A 25294-nucleotide genomic window follows, 5' to 3' on the forward strand; every position below is an offset into this window, starting at 1 on the left:
TACACAAGATTCATCACTTCACATGGTTATATCAAACACAGTCATGGACAATTTTTCTATCTTGCATGTTTTTGGACTGTGGGAGGAAACCGGAGCACCCGGACTAAACCCACGCAGGCACGGGGAGAACATGCAAACTCCACACAGAAAGGACCCGGACCGCCCCACCTGGGGATCGAACCCAGGACCTTGTTGCTGTGAGGCGACAGTGTTACCCACTTAGCCAACGTGCCGCCCAAGGCCTCAGTAGTAAGTAGTAGTAACTGGTCGCTTCAGAGAGCTCATAGTCCGGATTTAGCGCCATCTGATTTCCACCTTTTTGGACGCTTAAAGAAGCTCTAAGGAGAAGAAGATTTTCATGTGATGATGTGAAAGCAGCGGTGCATCAGGGGCTACACGCTCAACCTAAAACATGTTTTGCTGATTGCAAAATGCGTCGAAAGGCGACTGTAGAAAATGGATGTAATTTGTTTTTGAAATTCTTAATATTTAGAGCGAAAACTTTTTGAAGAACCCTCGTACCAGTGTGCAAGTTTCAGATGTGCAGCTCTGTAGATCAGTTTTAGCAGTTTTGTGTTCAGGTTATAGGAGAGATTATGGCAGTTGCACCTATTTTAGAAACTTGAATATTTCTCACTCTACTTATTATCAACCTGAAAGCATGTTGTGAAATCTTGCATAGCAAACCTGTCGGGGGATGATTTGTGGTTCCAAAAACCTTTTACCTGCAGATTATCAAACCAGCTGTCAAAAAGCTGATAGGATTTAGAGTGTTCACCGTGTCTCTGTAGCGTTTTAAATTTTAGGCTTGTTTAATAATTTTGTCCCTGAGCACCACAGATTTCACAGTGATTGCTACCTGTGTAAAATGGAATCTTATGTCAGGAAGTATACCATCTCTACTGCACCCAGTGAAAAGACTTTAAGGAAGTTCATACAAAGATAAAAACTTTACACTCAATGTTTTTTTTTTATTTGTGGTTATTTAGTGATCTATCAATCTCAAAGACATATCAAATATAATTTCAATCTTAAGAAACTACAGATAACATGTACAATGGCTAAGTACAGTGAGCAACTCCTGTGAATATTTGATTACATGTACATTCTTTTTTTTATGTAATAAATGTGCCACGTGCAGACAACCACTAGAAGATCTGTGACTGGTTCAGTGGAATGCACAAATACAGTAAGACTAAGTGTCGACGTAAACAATTCTGAGTGTAAGGAATGGAATGGTGGTAGGAATGTCAAAGATTAACCAAATAACCAATACTCAACAAAGAATTCATGGTTTGAACAATGCTGTTGGTTAGAAATGTCATGCAAATCCCTTTCCAACATCTGATGGTTGATTTAAACTTAGGGCAGAGCTACAGATGCGGGAGCAGTGTTTATTTCTCACTCACCCACATTGCACAAGCACTGCAGTTCTACCCCCAATGGGAAACTTACTGCATTTGTATGATTTGACACAATAAAATCACAAACAATGAAGATATTTTGTGCTGGAAAGGAGTCTGACTGCATGTTAAACTCACATGTAGATCTGCGTGTAATTATGGGAATATTTCGCATCATGCCTTAGAATAAAGGTACAACTCTGCTTATGATTAGTGTATATAATACACTAACATCGTCAAGAAAAGCTTTTAAGATACCAACTACGTGTGTTTTTATTAGCATGTTTAGTTAGCCCTTTCAAATGAGAGTCCACTACCGAATTAAAACCTACATTCATGATGCTGACCTTGATGTGAACTAGATGTTCAACTTACTGTTTGCTGTCACATTCTTTTTATAATCAATAAAGTATAAAAACTTGTTGATATGAAACTCTGTGTGTTATATTTGATGATGTTATTGGTTAAAAGAAATAAGGGTTAATAGGACTAAATTACATATTTGGTCTCTTGTGTAGCTTGTGTAGGAAGCTGCAACCCAAATCCATGTCCTGTGTAAAATTAAGAATTACATTTTGGTGTGAAATTAGGTCACAACCAATCAGGAATGTTCTTCTCCTCTTTGCTTATGTCTGTTCTTAATCAATTCCTGATACTGTTTTACTCGAGGCTCAATCTAGTGTCACAGTCCCAAAGACTTGAATGTGAAATATAATCACACAATAATTACAGAACTGCAAACTTATGTTGGAATATGTAGTGAGCTTGGTCTGTCTGGACGACTGTCCAATCATGGTATAGATTTTCCACTGGTCTGCCCCTCGTTGCTTTTAATGAGGCCGTACTCCAGAGCCATGTCTAAGCAACGCTGGGCTGCTCTGGTGATGGGAGCACGGTTAGCATCAGCTGCTTTAGCCAGGACTGACAGGATCTCCAGCACCTCACTTTCCAGTAGTTTCTCAGCCATACTCTTCTCTGCCTGCATCAGGTTCAGTGTGATGACCACACCTCGGTGGCACAGTTCCTGACTTTCACTCAGCAGCAGTGCCTGCAGGATCTCAAGCCAATGACTGGTCTAAATAGAGGAAATATATGAAAAACTGAATTAAACAGGAAAAGCCTAATATAAGATACTACTCTTACAGGCTGATGCTTCCAGATAATAAGATGACTGAAGAACTTCACCTTAAATCCCATCATACATTTTGCATATTTTTGTATTATTACTAATTGTAGTAAGTTTGATGTTTGATCCATGTAAACAACGTACTGTGTTGGGGATCCGTGCACACAGCTCAGGCATTTCCCCAAGTAGCACTGCCAGAGTTCCAGCTGCAGCCTTTCTCAGTCTCTCATCTTCCTCACCACAGTACAGCACCAAGAGTTTCAACCGGTCACTGTCTGTGACCTGGTAAAGCTTCTGCACCTGAAGGATTAGGCAAATATAAAACCATTGAGACAAAAGAAAGAGGAAACATTTTATACCTATTGCAGAGTCTGGACATACCTCAGGGCTTAAGACCAAGTTACACATGCACTCAGTGGCTGCTGCTCGCACCAGGTCATGCTCCTCAAACATGTAGCCTTCCACTTTAGCTACAGCTTTCTCTTTAATAATCTTCTGCCTGTATGCCATAAACAGTTTTACATTTCATACTTTTATCCTCATTTACCTACAGTTCATCATTTTTCAAATATTAAGATTACAGCTCTGTAGTCACGTTAGATCTTTTATAACCTGAGTCTTTCACTAATCCCGGCTAGGTTGGTGAGAGCCATCAGAGCCTCAAAGTTCTGCAGAAGAGAGCAGTCCAGAGCTAAGAGACTGACTAGTGGACGCACCACCTCGTAAACCTAAAACACAGACAAACAAAAATTACTTTAAATATATTATTATAAATTATTCTATTTTATATTAAGATTTTCATTAAGAATTTAGAATGAAATGTAAGCAATGTCATAGAATTTAACACACCCACAAACACATCTTAAATAGTTTACATTCTGTTACATTTTCAACATAATATAGAAAACATATTCAAGAGAAAAGTAATTTAAACTGGGGTATCTATTAAGCTAGCCACCACCGGTAAGATTCAGGTTTAAATCTCAGCAGGTGCTATCGGCCAGCCAGGCACCTACACAGACATAATTGGCCATGTTTGAGGAGAAGGGTGGACTGGCACTCTGTCCAGTGTGTATTCCTGCCTTGCACCCAGTATGTCCAGGAAAACCAGACCTACCTGATCAGTATAAAGTAGTGGTAAACAATGAAAATGAAATAAACTGTTAAAAATTATACATTTTACTGCATGTTTAATTGATCAAGTTATAAAGAAAACATAGAATATGCTGCAAGAATTTAGGACAGGCCCCTTTCTATTCCAGCATGACTGTGCCCCTGTGCACAAAGCCTCAGTCACACTAAACAAGCTTTAAAACCATACAAATACTGTTTTGACTGAATGGGCACAAATTCCCTCAGACATTTTTCAAATCTTGTGAGATGCCCTCTCACAATCTGTGAACATATCACATAGAGTTCACTATTTAAATACCATTAGTTTTTTTAACTGGGATGTACAACAAGCTCATGGTGAGGTGTCCAAATAATTTTGGCCATATGATGTAGCACTGAGAAAAATGTAATAGGCAATTTACGGGTAGTCAGTTTATGGCTGCTAATCAGAACATCTGGATACTTTTGCATTTAGACCATTCAGTATATCAATTACAACCACTAGATAAAAATGTGCTTATACAACTATTCTCGTATCTATTCTCGTTCTATCAACTATATATTAGTTTTGCTATATTTTTAGGATCGCAGATGTTACCATCACTAGGTGTATAATTTGCATTCTTTTGCAGACATACAGGGTTTTTTAGAAACAGGCAATACAAGCAAAAAAATAAAATAAAAATACCAATGGGATTTCTTACCCTCTCACCAGGAAAAGCAATTTCAGGATTTGAGGTGATGGCAATCTTGGCCAGTGCTTGTGCTGCTTTAATTTTACCCAAACTTGTATTTTCTGATGCCAGGGGCAACAATGCCTGTTAAATAAATGTATATCTTAATCAACTTAATAAACAATAAGAATTGTTTTACTATTGGCACAAAACAACACACAACTTACTTTTCCTCCACCCTGTGCTACTACCATTCCTCGATCTTCCTGTCGTTCCACCAGAGCCAGGAAAACCCTGTCAGAGAGGATGGATCACACTACATAATTATAGTCAGTTTGTCCTCTTATCATTAAAATTGTAAGAAAACAGTCAAAATAAGCAGGAACAGACCTGGCGATGCACTCTCTGCATGTGTCCGTAAGAGCAGGACTTTCCTGTTTTACCATACACACCAGAGCTGAGACCACCCCAGCCTCCAACAGCTTAACTAGACGCTTCTCCACAAAAGGTTTAGCATCCTACATGCAAGACAGGCTTTATTATTGTTAATAATTACATCACTTTAACAGTAACAGCACTGGGTGTTTAATTTGATTTGTATTGCTGCAGTAGGATGTGTGTGTGTGAGTTTTAGGCAGATACCTTTGGATGTTCCTCTGGTACATGCTGTTTGGCATACTTGGCCAACTCCACCAACTGAGGGTCTGGCTTCTCAGTGTCATAACTGTTGGTGCAGTTTACCAACGTCGATCCAATGGCAAACAATACAGTTTTATCCTCAGACTGCAGGAAAAACAAGAATAAGTGAATGAGCAGAGCAGTGTTACTACAGATTTTTGAAGGACTTTTCGTGTGAATATATATTTTATTGTTCTTAAAATATGAATTTGATAGTTTATCTTGACTGTTCGTTTTTATAGCATTTAGATGTTTTGTATTTAGTTGTTTTAGTAATTTAGTTTCAGAGACAAATCAAAACATTTTATCTTTTGTGTTTTGTGTCGGCAAAATGGATTCATGAAGTGTACATGAGTATTCAGACCCATTTTTGCACACTTCATTGTGTTGTGGATTGTATTTTGAATGGATAAAAACATTTTTACTCATCCATCTACACTGATCATCCATAATGAATTAGAAGCATATTTTTAAAGATTGAAAAATGAGTTAACTATTAGTTTCCAAAAGTGCTCCAGTGTTGTTTTAGCTGTATGCTTTGTGTCATTGTCGTGTTGCACAGTCCGAACTGTTGCACCAGTCTGAGTTTGTGTGTGCACTAGATTTGGGTTTCTTCATGGATGCTTCTGAATTTGCTCTAAATTTTTCCAGGCTTCCAATCCCTGTGGCTGAGGAGCACATGATGCCACCACCACCATGGTTTACTGTAGGGATGGTATTGGACAGATGACAAAAGGTGAAGCGCTTGCTTTTTTTGTCCAATTTGGCTGTTGTATGCCTTTATTTAACAGTGGCTTCTGTCCTGCCACTCTGCCATAAAGGTCTGATTAAGGAGTTCAGTAAAACTGGTTGTCTGTCCGCAGGTTCTCCCATCTCTGCACAGGACTCAGTGTCTTTTGAAGTGACCACCTGGTTCTTTTGTCCTAACTGACCAGGGCCAGTCAACTCTTTGAATATTGTGTCAAAAGATCAAAAGAGTTCCATGGAGAACAACTTTATGGATGATCAAGCTGTGTATGTGGGTGTGCATGTGACATTTGAAAAGTACATGCAGTTTTTATATGCTACTTCAGCTTTTTAATGCAGTTAATGTTTTTGACATGGCAAATTTATAGCCCCTTTGATAAATAAACTTTGGCAGCAATAACAACTAGCATGCAGTATTCATCTCTTTATTAGTAAATAAATTGAATGCATTTATTTCCTTTTATAGTGATCTGTAATTTTATTTATAGTATTCCATTTTACCTATTCCCTTATACACAGAAACCATTTCCTTTGAATTTATTCCTTTGTGATAATTAAGTCTATATTTACCTTTGCGAGCTGAAACATGGCCTGGAGAGCATTCTTATCCTCCACCAAGTCCTCCTTCACATCAGCATCAAAGGTGAGGTAAGCCAAACCTTCTACAGCCCACCGCCGAGACGTGGAAGGGAGAGACTCATTACACAGCCACCTGTCCAAATAACACAAATCTTAGAGTCCAATTAAAGTCAATAGTTTCATCTTAGCTTTCATCTTAACATTTTTGGGGCAACACGGTGGCTAAGTGGGTAGCACTGTCGCCTCACAGCAAGAAGTTCGCCTCACAGTTCCATCCCCAGGTGAGACGGTCCGGGTCCTTTCTGTGTGGAGTTTGCATGTTCTCCCACTGTCTGTATGGGTTTACTTCGGGTGCTCCGGTTTCCTCCCACAGTCCAAACATGCAATTGAGGTGAATTGGAGACACTAAATTGTCCATGACTGTGTTAGATATAACCTTGTGTGAACTGATGAACCTTGTGTAATGAACTAGTGTTCCTGTCATGAATGTAACCAAAGTGTAAAACATGACGTTAAAATCCTAATAAACAAACATCTTAACATTCTATTTTAGGTCCAGTTTACTATTGGATATTTTAAATGTTTTTTTATTCTTTTTATGCATTTTCCCTTTTTCTCCCAATCTAGTTGTATCCAGTTACCCAGTTGTATCTCCTCTATTGCCTTGGACTCCTACCCTGAGCGAGAACTGCTGTATTGAACACATGCCCCCTTTGACATGTGTAAACATAAACTTAACACTGTATTAATGTTATGTTTTATATTTATATGACTCAGGTGAGAAGATGCTTGTGTTTAAAACTATGGAGTAATTCATCCTCAAAACTTCAGAATAGGTTCAAATGTAAGTGTCTGCATTTGCAACCACACGCCTTACTGCATCTGGAACTGAGAGACATACTTCCTGCATTGTTTGGCGAGTTTGAGTGTTGATCCCTCTGCAAACTGCTTCATGCTAAAATCTGTTCCTCCAGCTGAGCCCAGTTTACACAGGCCCTGCAAAAATACAAATCAAAATCATTTTTATGAATGATTTAATATTCATGGACATGTCATTTCATGTCTCACTGTACTATTCTATACATGCTTTACCCTAGTACATTATACTTGTTGTAGTACTCACCACGAGAGCTCGCACTCGGATCTGTTCATTTTCACTCTGCTTATACAGATCCTTTAACAGTGCCACCCCATTTGCAGTAATAAAGGATGCTCTTTTAGCTTTTCCTGCTGCATGAATGAGTGCCTCCACAGCCACCTGCTGGTGGGTTACATCCTCAGAAGCGCACAGAGATATTACAGCATCCATTACACCTGACAACTCAAGGGTACGGTTGCCCACATCACAGGGGCCCTGCAGCAGCACTGACACAGTCTGTATCGCTCGTAGTTTTCTCTTCAAGTCTGAGCCTCCAAAATGATACCTGGGAAACAGAAAGCTGAACGTTTTTCTTTCTTTTTTTGCTAGTCTGGAAAAACTACTCAACTTGCATAGCTTTAAGCCAGGTCATGCCTAAAGAATGTCAATACTAATCCTATCACACTACTCACGTAAACTGCATTCCTTAATTGAATAAGAGTAAGTCTACTTTTACAGTATAGAATAGGTTCAAGAGATATGAAATCAAGACTCCTAGATTTAAATCTAATAATCTGCCTATCTAACTCATCATGTAAGCTGCTAAGTGGATCTCTTTCAGATTTCAACTTTAAACTTTTACCTAGAGATGTAACGATACACTCTACCCACGATGAAATACTGGGTTCATGATACGATTTTTTCCCAATTTTTTTAACTGAAACTGAAGACAAATTATGACAAAGTTTCCTTTTATTATTTCTCTTAAAAAATAAAATAAAATACTGTATTTGTGATTATCTTTTATTTATCTAAATAATGAATGCCCTTTTATTTCTCAGGTAGATACAAACTATGCAAAACCATTTTGAATTAAGCCCAATTTGGATGAAAGAACTCGAATCTGGCAACCAGGCGTATAGAGCCAGTGATGTCAACCAGGCGAGGTGTATAGTGCCAGTGCCCTCTGCTGTTTAAAGTGAATATCGATTCATTTTACATGCCAAATCGATTTGAATCGTGGAATTTTTGAATCGGTTATTAACTGACTTATGGTGCATCGTTACATCCCTACTTTTTCCACAATATAATTGATTAGGAAATAATTGCTGATGCATTTGGATTTATCTTAATTAATCAAGGTTATTAAATTCACATTTTATTATTTCATTTAAATAGCATTTAAATTACCACCACTTTCTCCTGGTCAGGGTCATAGTCAGATTCAGATTTCCTTGGAATGACTGGGAACAATGCAGCAACACAGCCCAAGCAATCTATCACATGGCCTCGGCCATACCAACCGACACTGTTTTGTGACAAATTTCATTGTTTTACAACTGATTAAGTAGCACTGTCGTCACGGCACTACGCCGTCATCGCTTTGCAATGGTTGGCTGCACAGTTGAGTCAGCTTTCTCTGTCATGTTGCTTATAGCAAACTACTGATGTTTAGCAAACTTTGTAAGTTGCTTGAAATGACAATTCAAAAAGAGTAACCTCTGTCATCATAAGTTTTCAAAATCTAATAATAAAGATCTGTGCATGAATCTCTAAACAAGAACCCAACATTAAAACCTTCCAAGGAATAATTTTATGTGATTTATGTTATCCTCTGGTGGATCAAAACTGCATAAATATGACCAAACCTTTGGTTGTTTATTGTTTTACTTCAAACAATTCACAACCATTTCATCTGGCTGATCCCCTGTGCCTAGTGCGAGTGTGTGTGTGGCTGATCAGTTACTAAAAGAAACATTGCTCAGGTTAATCACTCAGAAGCATGGTAACACATTAATTAGATTCTCTAAAACTAGGGGAAGTGGTATGCAGGTGCTCCAGGGCTGGTTTGCTCCCCAGCTGTTGTTTGTACTTTACAGACTGTGAGAATGAGGAATCACATAGCACTGTTTAGATGATTGAGGTTACCTATGCTACCGAGTGATCCCATTACTGCTATAATCTTTTTCATCTGATTATTCTATAGTATTTTAAGCATAGACATTTTTTTTCTGGTTGTGCTTCATAAAAGGTTGCTTATGCCAAAACAGTTATAGGAATTTTTTCATCCATACTTACTGCACATATTCCTCACACAACTTGTTGAAATTCTCTCTCTCTTTGTCACACTTCAGATCATCATATAACTTATTGAGAAGAACAGAGCAGCTCATAGGTGTGCTGTCGGTTAGAGGTGGTCCATCAGTGACCTCAGAAACTGTACCTGCCACTTCCAGAATTTTCTTCAGGCCTAGAGGTAAACAACAAACAGCAGATTTAATGATAATGCTAGCATAATCAAGTCTTTAGTTAATCTCTATTCAACACTATTATTCTGTGGAGGATGTCAGCATTTATGTAATGGTTATAATAAGAACATCAGTCTGGCTTCAAGGCAGCACACTTTACAAAAACAGCCCTTGGTGGTTCAGTGGTAGCTCAATGGGTAAAGCTTTGGGATATCAATAAAAAAGTTGTGGGTTCAAACCCCAGCTTTGCCAAGCAGCCACAGTTGGGTCCTTGAGCAAGGCAATGCAGGAAAAAGAATTTCATTATACTGCACATATTATATGTATACATGCCAATAAAGGCATTCTATTCTATTGTATTCTATTCTATTGTATTCTATTCTATCCTATTCATTCTCCTGTCCACCCTCTTCAACATTGGAATAACTGGTTCAGCATGGCAGTAGATGGTTTCCTACATGAAAGGGCATTCTACCCAGGTGTCATCTACAGTACATTCTCTCCATGCAATGTTCAGCTGGAGTCCCACAGGTTTCTGTACTTGGTCATCCTTATACACCCACTCTCTAGGTGAGGTCTTATACACTCACTTATATCCTCACCAGTAAAACCAAGTTGATATATAATTATGGAGATCTGTCTCCATGCCAATACCTAGTCATTTCTCTTAATAACTCTGAATAAGAACAAACCATCTGATAAAGTATAAAACCTTGGTCTTTTTTTTTTTTTATGCATTTTCTCCCCATTTTCCTACCAATTTAGCGCATTCAAGTTGTCTTCCACTGCTGACAGACTCCAGATTTGCATCCAGAAGAGCATGCCGCTGCCCACGCCTTCTTTACACGTGTACAGCCCTCCTTTTCTCTTCCTGCCAATCAGGGTCCTTACACAGCGTATGAAGACCCACCCACCCACCCACCCACATATAGTCTGGTCCCCACCCTGCAGATACGGTGGCCAATTAGTATCTGATGCAGGCACTGCCAATTATGCCCGCCAAATGGCGCCCAGCCGACCGGTGGCAACACAGAGCCTCGAACCCGGGAGTTCAGAAACTCTGTGCTGGTGCATCAGCGGAATATCCCGCTGTGCCACCTGGGCCAAGCTGTCCTTTTTGACTCATGTTGCTAATATGACCTGATTATGCCGGTACTTCCTCTACAACATCAGAAATATTCGACTATTTCTGTCTATGGAAGACACTTTGATTTTTTTGCCGTGTCTGTAGTTTTGTCAAGGCTTAAAATGTATTCATTCACTGTCTGATTTTCACTCTCCCCTGACAAGTCTTTCCACTATTTCTATCAAACTGATTCAAAATGAAGCTGCCTGCCTAGTTTTCAATGTAAACTAACACGCACTTACTATTCTGCCTTTCTAAATCTGTTCTTCTACCTATGCTTTTGGTTTAACAAGGTTTTAGTAGATTTGTGTTTTTACAGCATTGTCTATTTGTACAGAGGAAGCACTTCTGTTTACAGAGAAAGAACTTCTGTAAGCCGCTCTGCTAAATGCTGTCAATGTAAATGTAAATAACAGGTAATGTTTAGGTAATCACTTTCGCTGTCACAGGCTAGCATGAGATCTGAAAGTAAATAAGGTATTATGCGCCTTCTTACCCTGGTCGATGACCCACAGGCTGAGAGAGTTGTCTGGGTTTTTCTGAGATTTACGAGGCACCTGTTTAACCAGCAGGTTGATTGCACTGTCACGTCCAGGTCCAGACACATTTGATGCAGGAAGCATGTCAATAAGATGGCGCAGCATAGAACGCAGCTCGCGAGAAGGCTCTGTTGCATGAAAAAAAGGTAAAAAACAACCCTACATTACAAACCAGTAACATTTTAGTCTTGTTAAAAACTGTACAGTGCCTGCCCCTAGTAATGACAGTAACAACCCGCTGTACACCCTTGTGATGTTAAACAATTTTTGCTAATATAAAAACAGGCTTATTCCTGCTATGTGACAAAAAGTTGGGATGCTGTTTAAAATGTAAATAAATGTAAATTAAAACATTAAAACAGAATGCAATGATTTGCAAATCTCATATTTTACTCACGGTACAACATAGAACACATATCACATGTTAAAAGTGAGACATGAGGCAGCAACGCACCTCAAAAAAATTGGGACAGGGCCATGTCTACCATTGTGTAGCATCCCCTCTTCTTATAACAACAGTCTGTAAACATCAGGGAAGTGAGGAGACCAACTGCTGGAGTTTTGCAGGAAATAAGTTGTATCATTCTTGTCTAATGTAGAATCGTAGCTGCTCAACAGTCCTGGGTCTCACTTTTAACATCTGAAATATGTGTTCTATGTTCTATTGTGAATAAAGCATATAATAGTATATATAATAAATATATATATAATAAAATATGCACATCATTGCATTCTTGTTTTTCATTTATTTACATTATACACAGCATCCCAACTTTTTGGGAATTGGAGTTGTATAATGTAGTAATTAGTTTGTAAATAAAATAAATGGTCTTTATAACAGTAAGGTAGTAAAATTACATTAAAGTGGATTTGATCTTAACAATCTTTCTAATGATCTAATAGCCTCCTTCCTGTCTTACAGCATTAAACTGCCACTACTGTAAATATGTGTACTGCAGTATGCTACATGCGCTGTGCATCAACGTACTTATCCTGTGTACACATTTAAAATTAGCTTACTTAAATGTCATTTATTTTCAATAAATTATTTCTGGTGTTCATTTCAGGAGTCCTACCTTGCACTATAGCCTCGTCCTTTCCTCTGACCTCCTTCTTCATGCCCTCCGTGAGAGCCTCGAACATCACTTGCAGCAGATGACAGGCAGCCAGGGACACAGAAGAGGCCCCGGAGCCCATGACCCCACAGAGTTTCTCCATGCCCAGTTCATTCACTATAGCCATGGTCTATTAAAAAAAGCAAATAATACACATAAACAACATACAGAAACTGTAAATCAAGTTTTGAATGACAAATGGGGGTTTAAGCATAGCAATGACATTCTATTAAACAAAATCAAATGCATGTGAATATGCTGAAGTTGACTGGCTTTAGATATGGAACTAAAGATCACCAAGTGCCTCTCACCCTGGACTGATGCCCTGTGCACAGACCAACCAGAGTCCTGAGCGCAGAGAGGACAAGGTCCTCCTGCTGAGACTCCAGCAGCTTCTGGAGCAGTTTAACACCATCGTTCCTAAAGATCTGCTCTGCTCCTGCATCTTCACGAGAGAGCACAACCAGGTTCTGGGCAGCCTAGGTAAAGCAGACCATTTAAAAAAATTGAGTTTATGATTGTGTCAATTTGTAAGAGAATCACATTCCAGAAATTGTTACCTTCTGTCTGTCTGAGGTCTTTGCAGAGTCATCCATCAGAAGTTTGAACATCTGCTGAACTTTTGAGTCTGTGGAGGACAGCTGCACAGCCTAGATAAATGAAAGATTATGTGAGCTGAATGCCTGAATGATCTTTTAGCACATCTTAAAAATTAATTACACAGAAAAATACAGAAAATGTCAGCATAAAAATAATTAGGGATAAAAGAAACTGAATCAAGTTTGAGAAGCGTGAGGTGGAAAACCACTGCAGGTCTCAACATGGGGTCAGAGTAGGCACCTGGTTCATACATAAATAAGAAAAATAAAATTCATGAATTTGCAACAGTGCACATCTGCAATCTCACCTTCTGTTGGATTTGAAGACTAAGCTGTCTAAGTAAATCTTGAAATGCTTTATTCTTGGGCTCCAGCTGTGCACATTTTTGAGCATCAAGAAAAGCCTGATCCAGCTGACCCAGATTATGCAAAGCCTGTGCACGACGAAACCTGGCCTTGATGTCCCCTGGGTCGGTGTCCAGAGCTGGTGAAAAACACAGGTCTACATTAGGCATTGAGTATTACAAGTTTTAAAACTATCAAGAGCAAGTTCTTTAGTGACATATACAGTGGGGTCAAAAAGTATTTAGTCAGCCACTGATTGTGCAAGTTCTCCTACTTAGAAAGATGAGAGAGGTCTGTAATTTTCATCATATGTACACTTCAACTATGAGAGACAAAATGAGAGAAAAAAATCCAGGAAATCACATTGTAGGATTTTTAAAGAATTTATTTGTAAATTATGGTGGAAAATAAGTATTTGGTCACCCACAAACAAGCAAGATTTCTGGCTCTCACAGACCTGTAACTTATTCTTTAAGAAGCTCTTCTGTCCTCCACTCGTTACCTGTATTAATGGCACCTGTTTGACCTGGTTATCTGTATAAAAGACACCTGTCCACAGCCTCAGTCAGACTCCAAACTCAACCATGGCCAAGACCAAAGAGCTGTCGAAGGACACCAGGAAGAAAATTGTAGACCTGCACCAGGCTGGGAAGAGTGAATCTACAATAGGCAAGCAGGTTGGTGTGAATAAATCAACTGTGGGAGCAATTGTAAGAAAATGGAAGACATACAAGACCATTGATAATCTCCCTTGGGGTCAAGATCTCATCCCGTGGGGTCAAAATGATCATGAGAACGGTGAGCAAAAATCCCAGAACTACACGGAGGGACCTGATGAATGACCTGCAGAGAGCTGGGACCAAAGTACCAAGGCTACCATCAGTAACACACTACGCCGAGAGGGACTGAAATCCTGCAGTGCCAGGCGTGTCCCCCTGCTTAAGCCAGTACATGTCCAGGCCCGTCTGAAGTTTGCCAGAGAGCATATGGATGATCCAGAAGAGGATTGGGAGAATATCATGTGGTCAGATGAAACCAAAATGGAACTTTTTGGTAAAAACTCAACTTGTCGTGTTTGGAGGCTGAGTTGCATCCCAAGAACACCATACCTACTGTGAAGCATGGGGGTGGAAACATCATGCTTTGGGGCTGTTTTTCTGCAAAGGGGACAGGATGACTGATCCGTGTTAAGGGAAGAATGAACGGGGCCATGTATCATGAGATTTTAAGCCAAAACCTCCTTCCATCAGTGAGAGCATTGAAGATGGAACGTGGCTGGGTCTTCCAGCATGACAATGATCCCAAACACACCACTCGGGCAACGAAGGAGTGGCTCCGTAAAAAGCATTTGAAGGTCCTGGAGTGGCCTAGCCAGTCTCCAGACCTCAACCCCATAGAAAATTTGTGGAGGGAGTTGAAAGTCCGTGTTGCCCAGCGACAGCCCCAAAACATCACTGCTCTAGAGGAGATCTGCATGGAGGAATGGGCCAAAATACCAGCTACAGTGTGTGCAAACCTGGTGAAGACTTACAGGAAACGTTTGACCTCTGTCATTGCCAACAAAGGTTATGTTACAAAGTATTGAGTTGAACTTTTGTTATTGACCAAATACTTATTTTCCACCATAATTTACAAATAAATTCTTTAAAAATCCTACAATGTGATTTCCTGGATTTTTTTCTCTCATTTTGTCTCTCATAGTTGAAGTGTACCTATGATGAAAATTACAGACCTCTCTCATCTTTCTAAGTAGGAGGACCTGCACAATCAGTGGCTGACTAAATACTTTTTGACCCCACTGTAAGGTAAATGCTAAATGTACTTATGGGCTTTTACAGTGTAGCATTTTTGTAATCAAATTGGTCAATATTGTGATATAACGTGAATGTTTTATGACACATACATTTTCTATTATTTCTACACCTCTCCATAATGTGTTACATATCCGGTATAGTATTGTATAAAATATTATATTCATGCCAAATCACCCGTCCCTGCCCACGATTGTGCAAATTCTGTCTTAGGGTTCTTCTATGCAGACGTTTCATTTAAACAGCATTTTATAAATTAAGACTTGAAAATTGGAAATGGAAATATTGAAAAACATATAAAACACTGCTTGATCAAGGACTTTATAACAAAAAAAGTCAAGGTTGCTACTTAATGTTAAGGGAATTTAAGGATTTTAAGGCCATGTGTAAATGCAATGCAAATGTTTGTGTGCCCCCTCACTTTTTCTATAATACAGTTATTTCTATAAAATACAAACATTGAACTGCAGTCCAGCAGCCTCCACCTATGGGCCATTGGTTGTCCATTTAAAAAAATTTTTTTTTTTATTTAGAGACGGTTGTACCTTTGGTGGCATCCACATTGGCTTTGGCATAGTCGTTCAGTTTGAGGTAACATGCAGCTCGGTTGCGGTACAGCACAGCACTCTGTGATGCACAGTCGCTGAGCTTCAAAGCTTTAGTGTAGCAGCTTAGCGCTCCCTGCACATCTCCATTTTTAAACAAGCTGTTCCCCTCTTCTCTCAAGGTTGAGGGGTCCTGTGTCATCTATGAGAAAAAAATTTGTATGACTTTTGTGAATACACAGTGACGTAGCTGCCAGCTGTAGAATAAAGATTGATACCATAATATGACTGTGCAGCTAAATCAGAAATAAAATAGTTCACTTTCATTTTAGCATTTTGATCAACGGACAATTGTTTTTACTTTTGCATTGTAATAAATAAAAAAGCAAAAGTGGTCCATGGATCAATTTAAATCATGCATTACAACACAGTTTTAACACATTTAGACAGAACTATGTGTAGACTGACTTGTCTATTTATTAGGTACATTCCCATTATTTTAAGTATACCAATCATCCATATAAACATAGAACTAAAATGTGCAATAATTATGTCTTAAATGTGTAAAGCATTTATTTTACATAAAATGAAACACCATAATACAGAAATCTAGATCACTTTAAATTTGTCAGTATTGGATTAGAGTTCTGACATCTAAATCAAATAAGAAATGAAAAAAATGGATTAGGATTACTTCTCATTCAGGTAAACTTTGAGGATATACAATCACTGAATGTCACCCTTTGTCTGTTTGTTAGAACCCCCTTTACATCTACATTAATAGAAAAAATCTCCATACCACAGCTGGTTGTGGTACAAAAGTAACAGAGATTGTTTGTTTGCTTTATTAGAATTTTAACGTCATGTTTTACATTAATGACAGGAACGGTAGTTACTCATTATACAAGGTTCATCAGTTCACAAGGTTATATCAAACACAGTCATGGACAATTTAGTGTCTCCAATTCACCTCACTTGCAGTCTTTGGACTGTGGAAGGAAACCAGAGCACCCGGAGGAAAGTCAAGTCAACTTTATTTATATAGCGCTTTTTACAATAGACACTGTCTCAAAGTAACTTTACAGAATCCAGGACCAACAGATACAAACTCCACACAGAAAGGACCCAGACCGTCCCACCTGGGGATCGAACCCAGGACCTTCTTGTTGTGAGGCGAACGTGCTACCCACTTAGCCAGCGTGCCGCCCTAACAGAGATTGTAGTGTGTGTTTCGTTGGTAGAAATCAGACAGCAATGTTGCTGGGTTTCTAGACACTGTGTACATTTACTGAACTTTATTTACCTCAACATGCCGCTAGACTATTGTTAACCCAATGGTAATGCTGAAGTTTCTATAAATTCCAAAACATGCTGCTGTCCCTAGAACTGTAAAACATCTTAATGTCAGTGATGCAGTGCATTAAGTTTATATCTAGGTCCATAGAGCCAGCAAACACTTTTCATTATTTAATATTTCACTGTGTTCATACTGTAAACATGTAGTGCTATTTGGACTGAATATTAATAGCTGAATTACTACAGCATTTACACAATCTAACAGAAATTAAACAGAACTGGTTTGAAGTGGGGCTCTTGTTATATTTGTACAGTTAATTACATTGAAATCACTTGAAATGGTGTGCAGATGATTACATATAACTGTATTACAGTTAACACTAGATCTGTACAATCTTGGGCAGTCTGTAATATCGAACTACAAACTCAACACCTAAAACAAATGAAAATCTTTACAACGTTGAAATTTTACTATGGAAAAACGAAATGCTCTTTTAAATGCCTAGCTAGACGAGACAGTAATTCTGGGTATAGGTCGGCCAGTCAGGGCGTGACGTCACATTCCCATATCCTGTGCCTACGAGTTGAACCAATATTGTAGGTGTATCTGGTACCATTTCACTCACTCACTCACTCACTCACTCTCTTACCCGCTTATCCAATTAGGGTCGCGTGTGCTAGAGCCTATCCCAGCTTTTCAATGGGCGCAAGGCACACAGTAACACCCTGGATGGGGTGCCAGTCCATTGCAGGACAGACACACACACACACACACACACACACACACACACACACACACACACACACACACACACACCCATTCACCTATAGGGCAATTCTCCAATAAACCTGACTGCATGTATTTGGACTGTGTGAGGAAACCAGAGCTCCCGGAGGAAACCCACGCAGACACGGGGAGAACATGCAAACTCCGCACAGAAAGGACCCAGACAGCCCAGCCTGGGGATCGAACCCAGGACCTTCTAGCTGTGAGGCGACAGTGCTCTGGTAACATTTATTTAAGCACAACTTATGCGTTCTGTTTAATCAGTATGTCAATATGTTTTCATACTGAGAAAGCAATCATGATCACGATTAAAGAACGATTTATTGTGCAACCCCTCTTTTGTCTTTATAAAACATCTGTATCTGTAATGAACAGGTAGTGTGGGTAAATCAGTCTCTACAGGCTTATAGGAACGTTATTATTGTCCACTGTGATATAATATCATACAGACTAGTGTGTGTGATCTAAAAAGCACCAAGTTATTGTTGTACAGCATCACTCTACATAACGGTGAGAGTATGCTGCACATATCTGCACGATAATGTGAATGTGGAGTACCTGCTGTCAATGAGGTTTCTTACACCTTACCTTGTTTCCTCACTCGTACTGTTTTAAACACCGCTTTTCATCCAACAGTCTCACAGTGTGTTTTTAATTCAAACAATATAACCACAATATAACCTAGCCTAACTAAGCTATTTTCTGTTGTGGTTCTTCTGGAGCATTCTGTCTGGTGTTATTTTTCTCCCACCCGTATTCGTACAAACTTTTATTTTCTGAGCTAGAATTGGCTACTAACACACAGAGTAACGCACCGAATGGTCTGTTTTCATTAAATCAAGCGAGAATACTAAGTACTAACCAATCGGAGCGGAGAAATTGAAATAATAAACCACTCATAACAGAGAAGGCGGAACTTGTAGGAAAACGGGTAGAAAATGTAAACTTCCTTAACAATGTGAAATGACGTATGGTTAAGACATGCCCACTTCTTCTCCTGAGCATTACCATAAAAGGTACAGCAGTCCAGCTACTGCTGGTTTGTTACTGGGATTCTGACCTTAAAGGGGATCTTCTAACAAACTACTTACTTACTTACTTACTTACTTCTAACAAACAGAATATGCTAAGAAAAAGATAATTCGATGCTAGCATGGAACTGGTCTATGCAAAGTGTATTTATTTAATTTCCCATTTAATTATATAGACCTTTTTAGCAGCCAGACCTACATTTCTTAATTAAATACTCAAAATATGTGGTGTAATCACATATCTGATAATAACTAATAATAACGTTTGTACCGAACACTAATACCTGAATTACTACAGCATTTACACAATCTAACAGAAATTAAACAGAACTGTATTACAGTTAACACTACACTCATCAGCCATAACATTAAAATCACCTCCTTGTTTCTACACTCACTGTCCATTTTATCAGCTCCATTTACCATATAGAAGCACTTTGTAGTTCTACAATTACTGACTGTAGTCCATCTGTTTCTCTGCATACTGTGTTAGCCCCCTTTCATGCTGTTCTTCAATGGTCAGGACCCCCACAGGACCACCACAGAGCAGGTATTATTTGGGTGGTGGATCATTCTCAGCACTGCAGTGACACTGACATGGTGGTGGTGTGTTAGTGTGTGTTGTGCTGGTATGAGTGGATAAGACACAGCAGCGCTGATGGAGTTTTAAACACTTCACTGTCTCTGCTGGACTGAGAATAGTCCACCAACCACAAATATCCAGCCAACAGTGTCCATGGGCAGCGTCCTGTGACCACTGATGATGGTCTAGAAGATGACCAACTCAAACAGCAGCAATAGATGAGCGATCGTCTCTAACTTTACATCTACAAGGTGGACCAACTAGGTAGGAGTGTCTAATAGAGTGGACAGTGAGTGGACACGGTATTATGAAATTCCAGCAGCGCTGCTGTGTCTGATCCACTTGTACCAGCACAACACACACTAACACACCACCACCATGTCATTGTCACTGCAGTGCTGAGAATGATCCACCACTTAAATAATACCTGATGTGTGGTGGTCCTGTGGTGGTCCTGATCATCGAAGAACAGGGTGAAAGCAGGCTAAAAGTATTTAGTCAAATAGATGGACTACAGTCAGTAATTGTAGAACTACAAAGTGCTTCTATATGGTAAGTGGAGCTGATAAAATGGACAGTGATTGTAGAAACAAGGAGGTGGTTTTAATGTTATGGCTGATCAGTGTAGATCTGTACATGGTGTTCCTAATGTCAATTTGGGGCTGTAATATCAAACTGACAACACCTGAAACAAATAAAATATTTATTTATGTTTTTTTTTAAATATATTTTAATGTCATGTTTTACACACTTTGGTTACTTTCATGACAGGACAGGTAATTACTCGTTCATCAGTTCACAAGTTTAATGTCAAACACAGTCATGGACAATTTTGCATCTCCAATTCACCTCACTTGCATGTCTTTGGACTGTGGGAGGAAACCAGAGCTCCCGGAGAAAACACAGACAGGGAGAATATGCAAACTCCACACAGAAAGGACCCGGACCGCTCCACCTGAGAATCGAACCCAACATTTATTTTATTTCCCAGACTTAGATTTCTTAATTAATTACTCAATGTATGAGGTGTAATCTTCAGAAAATCATAATACCTGATAATAAACATACTTATTTACTAAGCATTTTGCCTAAATTAATGCAATGACTACTGAAGGCTGAACACTGCTTTTAGGTCCTGATACTGAGAAGCATACTGCACATCCAGAGCTTACCTAAGTAAGGTCATTATCAAAACCAAATTTAAATACAAACAAGAAATTGAGCAAAGCTTCTGCAGCACTGGATCTCAGTGCATGTGGTGCAGCCTCTTAGCTCTCACAGACTACAAGCACACACCCAGCACCCCATCAACCAGTGACCACTCCCTTTATGACAAGCTGAACTACTTCTATGCTCAGTTTGATAGAGGGAACACAGAGTCTATTAAGAAAACCGAGCTCGCTCCTGACAGCCAACCATTGTCATTTTCTATCAGAGACGTTTGCTCCATTCTGAGCGAGTGAATGTGCGAAAATCGACCGGTCCAGATGGGGTTCCAGGTCGAGTCCTAAGGGTCTGTGCAGAACAGATGGCTTGAGTGTTTGATGACAGTTTCATTTACTGGCTCAGGTGTTAGTTCCCCCCAGCTTTAAAGCCACCATCATTGTTACAGTACCTAAGCTAAACACATTTTTCAACAAGACAACGCACGACTACATGCTGCACAAATTAAAAAGGCACAGCTGGGAAAGAAGAGGGTACGAGTCCTGGACTGGCCTACCAGAGAGAATGCATGGAAACCTTTAGGCCGCAGCAACATACGGTCTAGGAGACTGGGTTGTATGTATATTTGCATACAGCCACTATATGTAAAAAGTTTTGGCATGTTTTCTCTGTGTCTGTGTAAGTTTCCTTGTGTGAGTTTGACTGATGCCTTGTTTAGGGTGTATTTATTCTTTGCGCTTAGTGTTTCCAGGTCAGTTTGTACCTGCTAACCTGACCAGGATTAATAAAAATAATTGAAGAAAGGAACAACAAACAGTCTTCACTGATGATGACCGCAATATCTGCTCAATGTCATTTAAAACACTAAAAACGCATACTTTAAACTAAACAGAAGAAACAGAAAGTGGTTTGAGTTGAACAAAGTAACTTTTTTGATAGACACGTTTTCACACAAAATCTTTCATAGATTTGCATAGTGAATACTGCCCAGTGAATCGGGAGCAAGTTTAACAAAATGCAAAACAGAAATGCAAACTTCTTTCTAAAGTTTTACTACCAGTGTTGTGCTACCAAATTTTAAGGCTAGTCATGACACTGAAAGATGTCCAACGCTGGCATTTATTCTGTTAATACTCATATTTCATTTTAGAACACTAAACCATCAACCATTTTATCTAAGTACTTCAGCAAATATTATACTATACTTAGGTCTCTCTATATGTAATGTTAAAAGAGCTGCTATGATGTTTTACTTCATGCAGATTCTTTATTGGTTCTATTTAAAAATTACACACAGTGTTGAATATTATGTGCAGGTAATGAAGTCAAAATACAAAGAGTCAAACACCTAAATAGTAAGGTTAACTCAGTTAAATAGGTCAGTGAAGTACAGTACAATTTTATCTCTGTTGTAATGGCAAATAAATTCCATATCACCCTGTCTAGATTGTGGTTAAAGGATTTCAGCATACGATCCACATGAAGTGCAAGACACACATTGCATTTTGGGTGTGCTCATTTGTCTGTTTACACTTACTCAATACCTGCTGTAATGCACACCTACAGCCTTGTCTATCTTGTCATGAAACAAACACCAAGCATGAATTCCCTTATAAGAGAAATTAAAATTGCCAAACACAATTGTATGTCTACCTATGTTCTTGTTGTCCTTAAAAAATAGAAACCAATTCAAGGAATATAGAGGGCACAAAGATGCAAGCCTAAGCTGAACATGTGTGATCTCCGATTCCTCAGACGGAACTGCATCAAGAACCATCATTTATCAAAAGCTGACCTTTATCAAGTTCTACAATATGCAGTTACATTCACAAATGCACCTTAAACTGTACTGTGCAAAAAAGAGGCCTTATATTAACTATGTATAAAAGCGGCCTCAAATTCTTTGGGCTTGGAGGCATCTGGGATGGCCCGTCAAAAAGTGGAAACGTGTATTGTGGTCTGACAAATCAGTATTTCAGATCTTTTTTGGAAGAACTGTACACAGTGTGCTTTAGACCATCCAGACTGTTATCAACAACAAGTCCAAAAGTACGGGTCTGTCATGGTATGGGGTTGTGTCAGTGCCCTTTTCCGGAGCAGGCCCTATGTTTGGATCCACGCTGGGCACGAGCTGCGGCAGTTGGTGGGCTGGGGTCTTACTCGTGCATTGCCATCCCGGGCTTGTTCTGGTTTTTCTTTCCTTCTTCTTTTTCTGAGAACTGTGTTATCACAGGCACTCTGAGGAGCTTGCATTGTATTGTGACAACCAGGTTTCAGTTCTGCACTAACCCTGTTCTATCCACTTTCTCTGTTTTTGTGTCTTTTATTTGTTACTTTGTTTCTGTTTTTTTGGCCACTGTTTTATTTTCTCTTTATCCTTTTAGTTTGTGGCTTTTAGCTGCAATATTTTTCTACCTTGATTAAGCATCCTGCATATCGGTTTCTTCTCGCAAGTTCAGGCTACAACTGGTGCCTTTACTGGCAGGGCATGAACCACACTATCAAACGTGTAATTATGATGTAAATAAATACATGTATTATTTTTTAAATTTACTTATTGAGATGTATAGTGATTACTAAATGTATGTACAGTCAAAAGAAAAAGAAAGTACACTCTTCTTCAGTCCTGATTTTATTTATTAGGGCCTAAAACGGTTGTGTGGTCTTTACCACCTTGTATAAACAAACACATTTACTTTGGATGACAAAAACAGATATAAAAATGTAGTCATATTTTCAATAATTAACCCAACATTTAGAAACAAGGTGAGAAAAAAAACAACCCTTAAATACAAAACCATGTAGAACCACATTTAGCATCAATAATTTAAATGTTTATCAGTCTCTCACATAATTGTAAAAATTATGGCCCACTCTTCCCTACTGGTTTGCCTGTATTTGTGACTTAGATAACAATCAGGCCACAATTTATTAGTAATTACGGCAGACATCTAGGTAATTTCGAAAGGATCACTTACTTTTTCTCGCAACTGTATGTGACAATAATAAGACATCCTTTTATTATTCTTCTATATAAGTAACTCAAGGATTTGGGGTCTTGTTTCTGTAGTGCACGATCAACCATGACATAAGTGACAGGTTTTTGTCCTCAGGCTGCTGCTATTAGATGACATCACACAAAAGACCTGGCCAATAAAGGAGACAGAATTACTTACTTATTCAGCTGAATCAATAGAAACAGCTTTCTCAGAGTATCATTCTCACCTACTGAGCCACACAGAAATGGGGCTCCAGATCATATTCGAATGTACAAATAATCAAATAAACTAATTTTAACTTCCCCTTATGGCTTTACATCATTACCTGGTGCAGTAAAGTTAAATTATGTTTTTATTGTGGTAGGAGTAATTAAATATAATATTATATTGCTCCTGCATTTGTGGAGAAATAACAAAATTTGTGGCAATGAAAACCAAACAAAAGCTTGCCTTTTGGCATAAGGAGGCATCCTACTTGCTTGGTAATCACATGTGAATGTTAAAATGTTTGTGTTAAGTCATGGCTTTCTAGGAAACACAAAACAGAAGGTGTGAATTTGATTATTTGTTGATTTACAAACCTGTGAGCTAAAAAGAGTCAGTTTCCTCAAAATCGCTAATGTTTCTTTTCATTTTTAATGTAGCAAAAGTATCTGCTACTGCCATGATTAGTTCATTTTATGATAATTCCAATGGTTTTAATTAGAATAGGTAAAATACAGAAGTAAGTTTATGCAAATCTCTGCTTTACCCTAGATACAATAATTTAAGTTTAGAAATAAAATAATGTCTTGTTAATTGTTGGCTCATGGTTAGGTGTTCACATACTTTTGGCTACATAGTGTACATACCTGTCACGTTTACAGCCCCTCTGTCCTCTGGAGCTCCTGTGTGCCACGCCCCCCTCTCTGTGTGCACACTCAGTCTCCTGCCACACCCTCTCTCATGATTGGTTCTTTTGAACTAATTGGCTCCAGCTGCCCTCCATTTAAGAGGTGCACTGGAGCACAGACAGTTGGAGATTATTTTCATGGTTACTCTGTTTGACTGTATCTCTGTCTGTTTCATATAGAGCCTGATGTATTCTGGTTTGTTCTTGTCTTTGCCTTTGTCATGTTTAGTCTGTTTAGTTCTGTTGCACTCTTGTCTGTTCCTTAGCCTTCTGTTTGTTTAGTCTGTTAGCATAATTAGCCTGTTTAGTCTCTGTTTGGTACTTGTTAGCCTGCTTAGTTTGTTTAGTCAGTTATCCTTGTTTAGCCTGTGTTTAGTCTGTTTAACCTGTGTTAGTCAGCCTTTGCCTGTAGTCCTGTTTAATCTTATTTAGTCTTGTTTAGTTCATGTTTAGCTAAGTATTTAGGTTTCATGTGTATCTAATTTAACTTTTGTTAGTTTAGCATTCTTCTTTGTTTGTTTAGCATTTATCAGTTAGCTTAGCAGAGGTTGTGTATTTAGTTTTGTGTACCCTTGTCTTGTTCTTTCTGTCTGGTCTTGTTATTAAAATATTATTGGTTTTCACATCTCTGCATGTGTGTCTGCTCTTCCTGTCTGTCATAGCCCATACCGTTACATAATAGTCTCCCTTATAGGACACAGCGAGATGTTTCTCGTTCATGTTGTTCACTTCGGCTCTGAGGTTTCCTCAGGTCTTCCCGCTTAGTAGGCCGGCTCCTTATGATGGAAGCAACCACAGTGTTGAAGGCTTCCTTC

General features: G+C 38.9%; 1 protein-coding gene and 1 long non-coding RNA gene across 3 annotated transcripts in view; one reads left to right on the forward strand and one right to left on the reverse strand.

Moving 5' to 3' along the window:
- The window catches only part of LOC134309851 (uncharacterized), a 36540-nt gene extending 30495 nt beyond the window's left edge, over window positions 1-6045 (forward strand). The window contains exons 2-3 of the long non-coding RNA XR_010011228.1: window positions 5646-5730; window positions 5858-6045. This is a non-coding gene — a long non-coding RNA (uncharacterized LOC134309851). The remainder of the gene's footprint in view (window positions 1-5645; window positions 5731-5857) is intronic.
- unc45a (unc-45 myosin chaperone A) lies at window positions 951-25294 on the reverse strand. 2 transcript variants are annotated; one of them, XM_062991221.1, is made up of 20 exons: window positions 24439-25294; window positions 23567-23734; window positions 15728-15929; window positions 13335-13510; window positions 12988-13077; window positions 12739-12906; window positions 12389-12557; window positions 11270-11440; window positions 9478-9649; window positions 7444-7744; window positions 7222-7316; window positions 6312-6453; window positions 4959-5099; window positions 4707-4834; window positions 4544-4610; window positions 4347-4460; window positions 3142-3257; window positions 2911-3028; window positions 2674-2829; window positions 951-2478 (listed from the first exon to the last, which is right to left on the reverse strand). In XM_062991221.1, the coding sequence occupies exons 2-20, from the start codon at window positions 23600-23602 to the stop codon at window positions 2194-2196; spliced, it is 2847 nt and encodes a 948-aa protein (XP_062847291.1). In that variant the 5' UTR covers window positions 23603-23734; window positions 24439-25294; the 3' UTR covers window positions 951-2193. The 2 variants fall into 2 exon arrangements, with proteins under 2 accessions (XP_062847291.1, XP_062847281.1); XM_062991211.1 differs by lacking the exon at window positions 24439-25294 and having other exon boundaries at window positions 23567-23953.

This window comes from Trichomycterus rosablanca, chromosome 1, assembly GCF_030014385.1.
Source record: "Trichomycterus rosablanca isolate fTriRos1 chromosome 1, fTriRos1.hap1, whole genome shotgun sequence".
Lineage (NCBI taxonomy): Eukaryota > Metazoa > Chordata > Actinopteri > Siluriformes > Trichomycteridae > Trichomycterus > Trichomycterus rosablanca.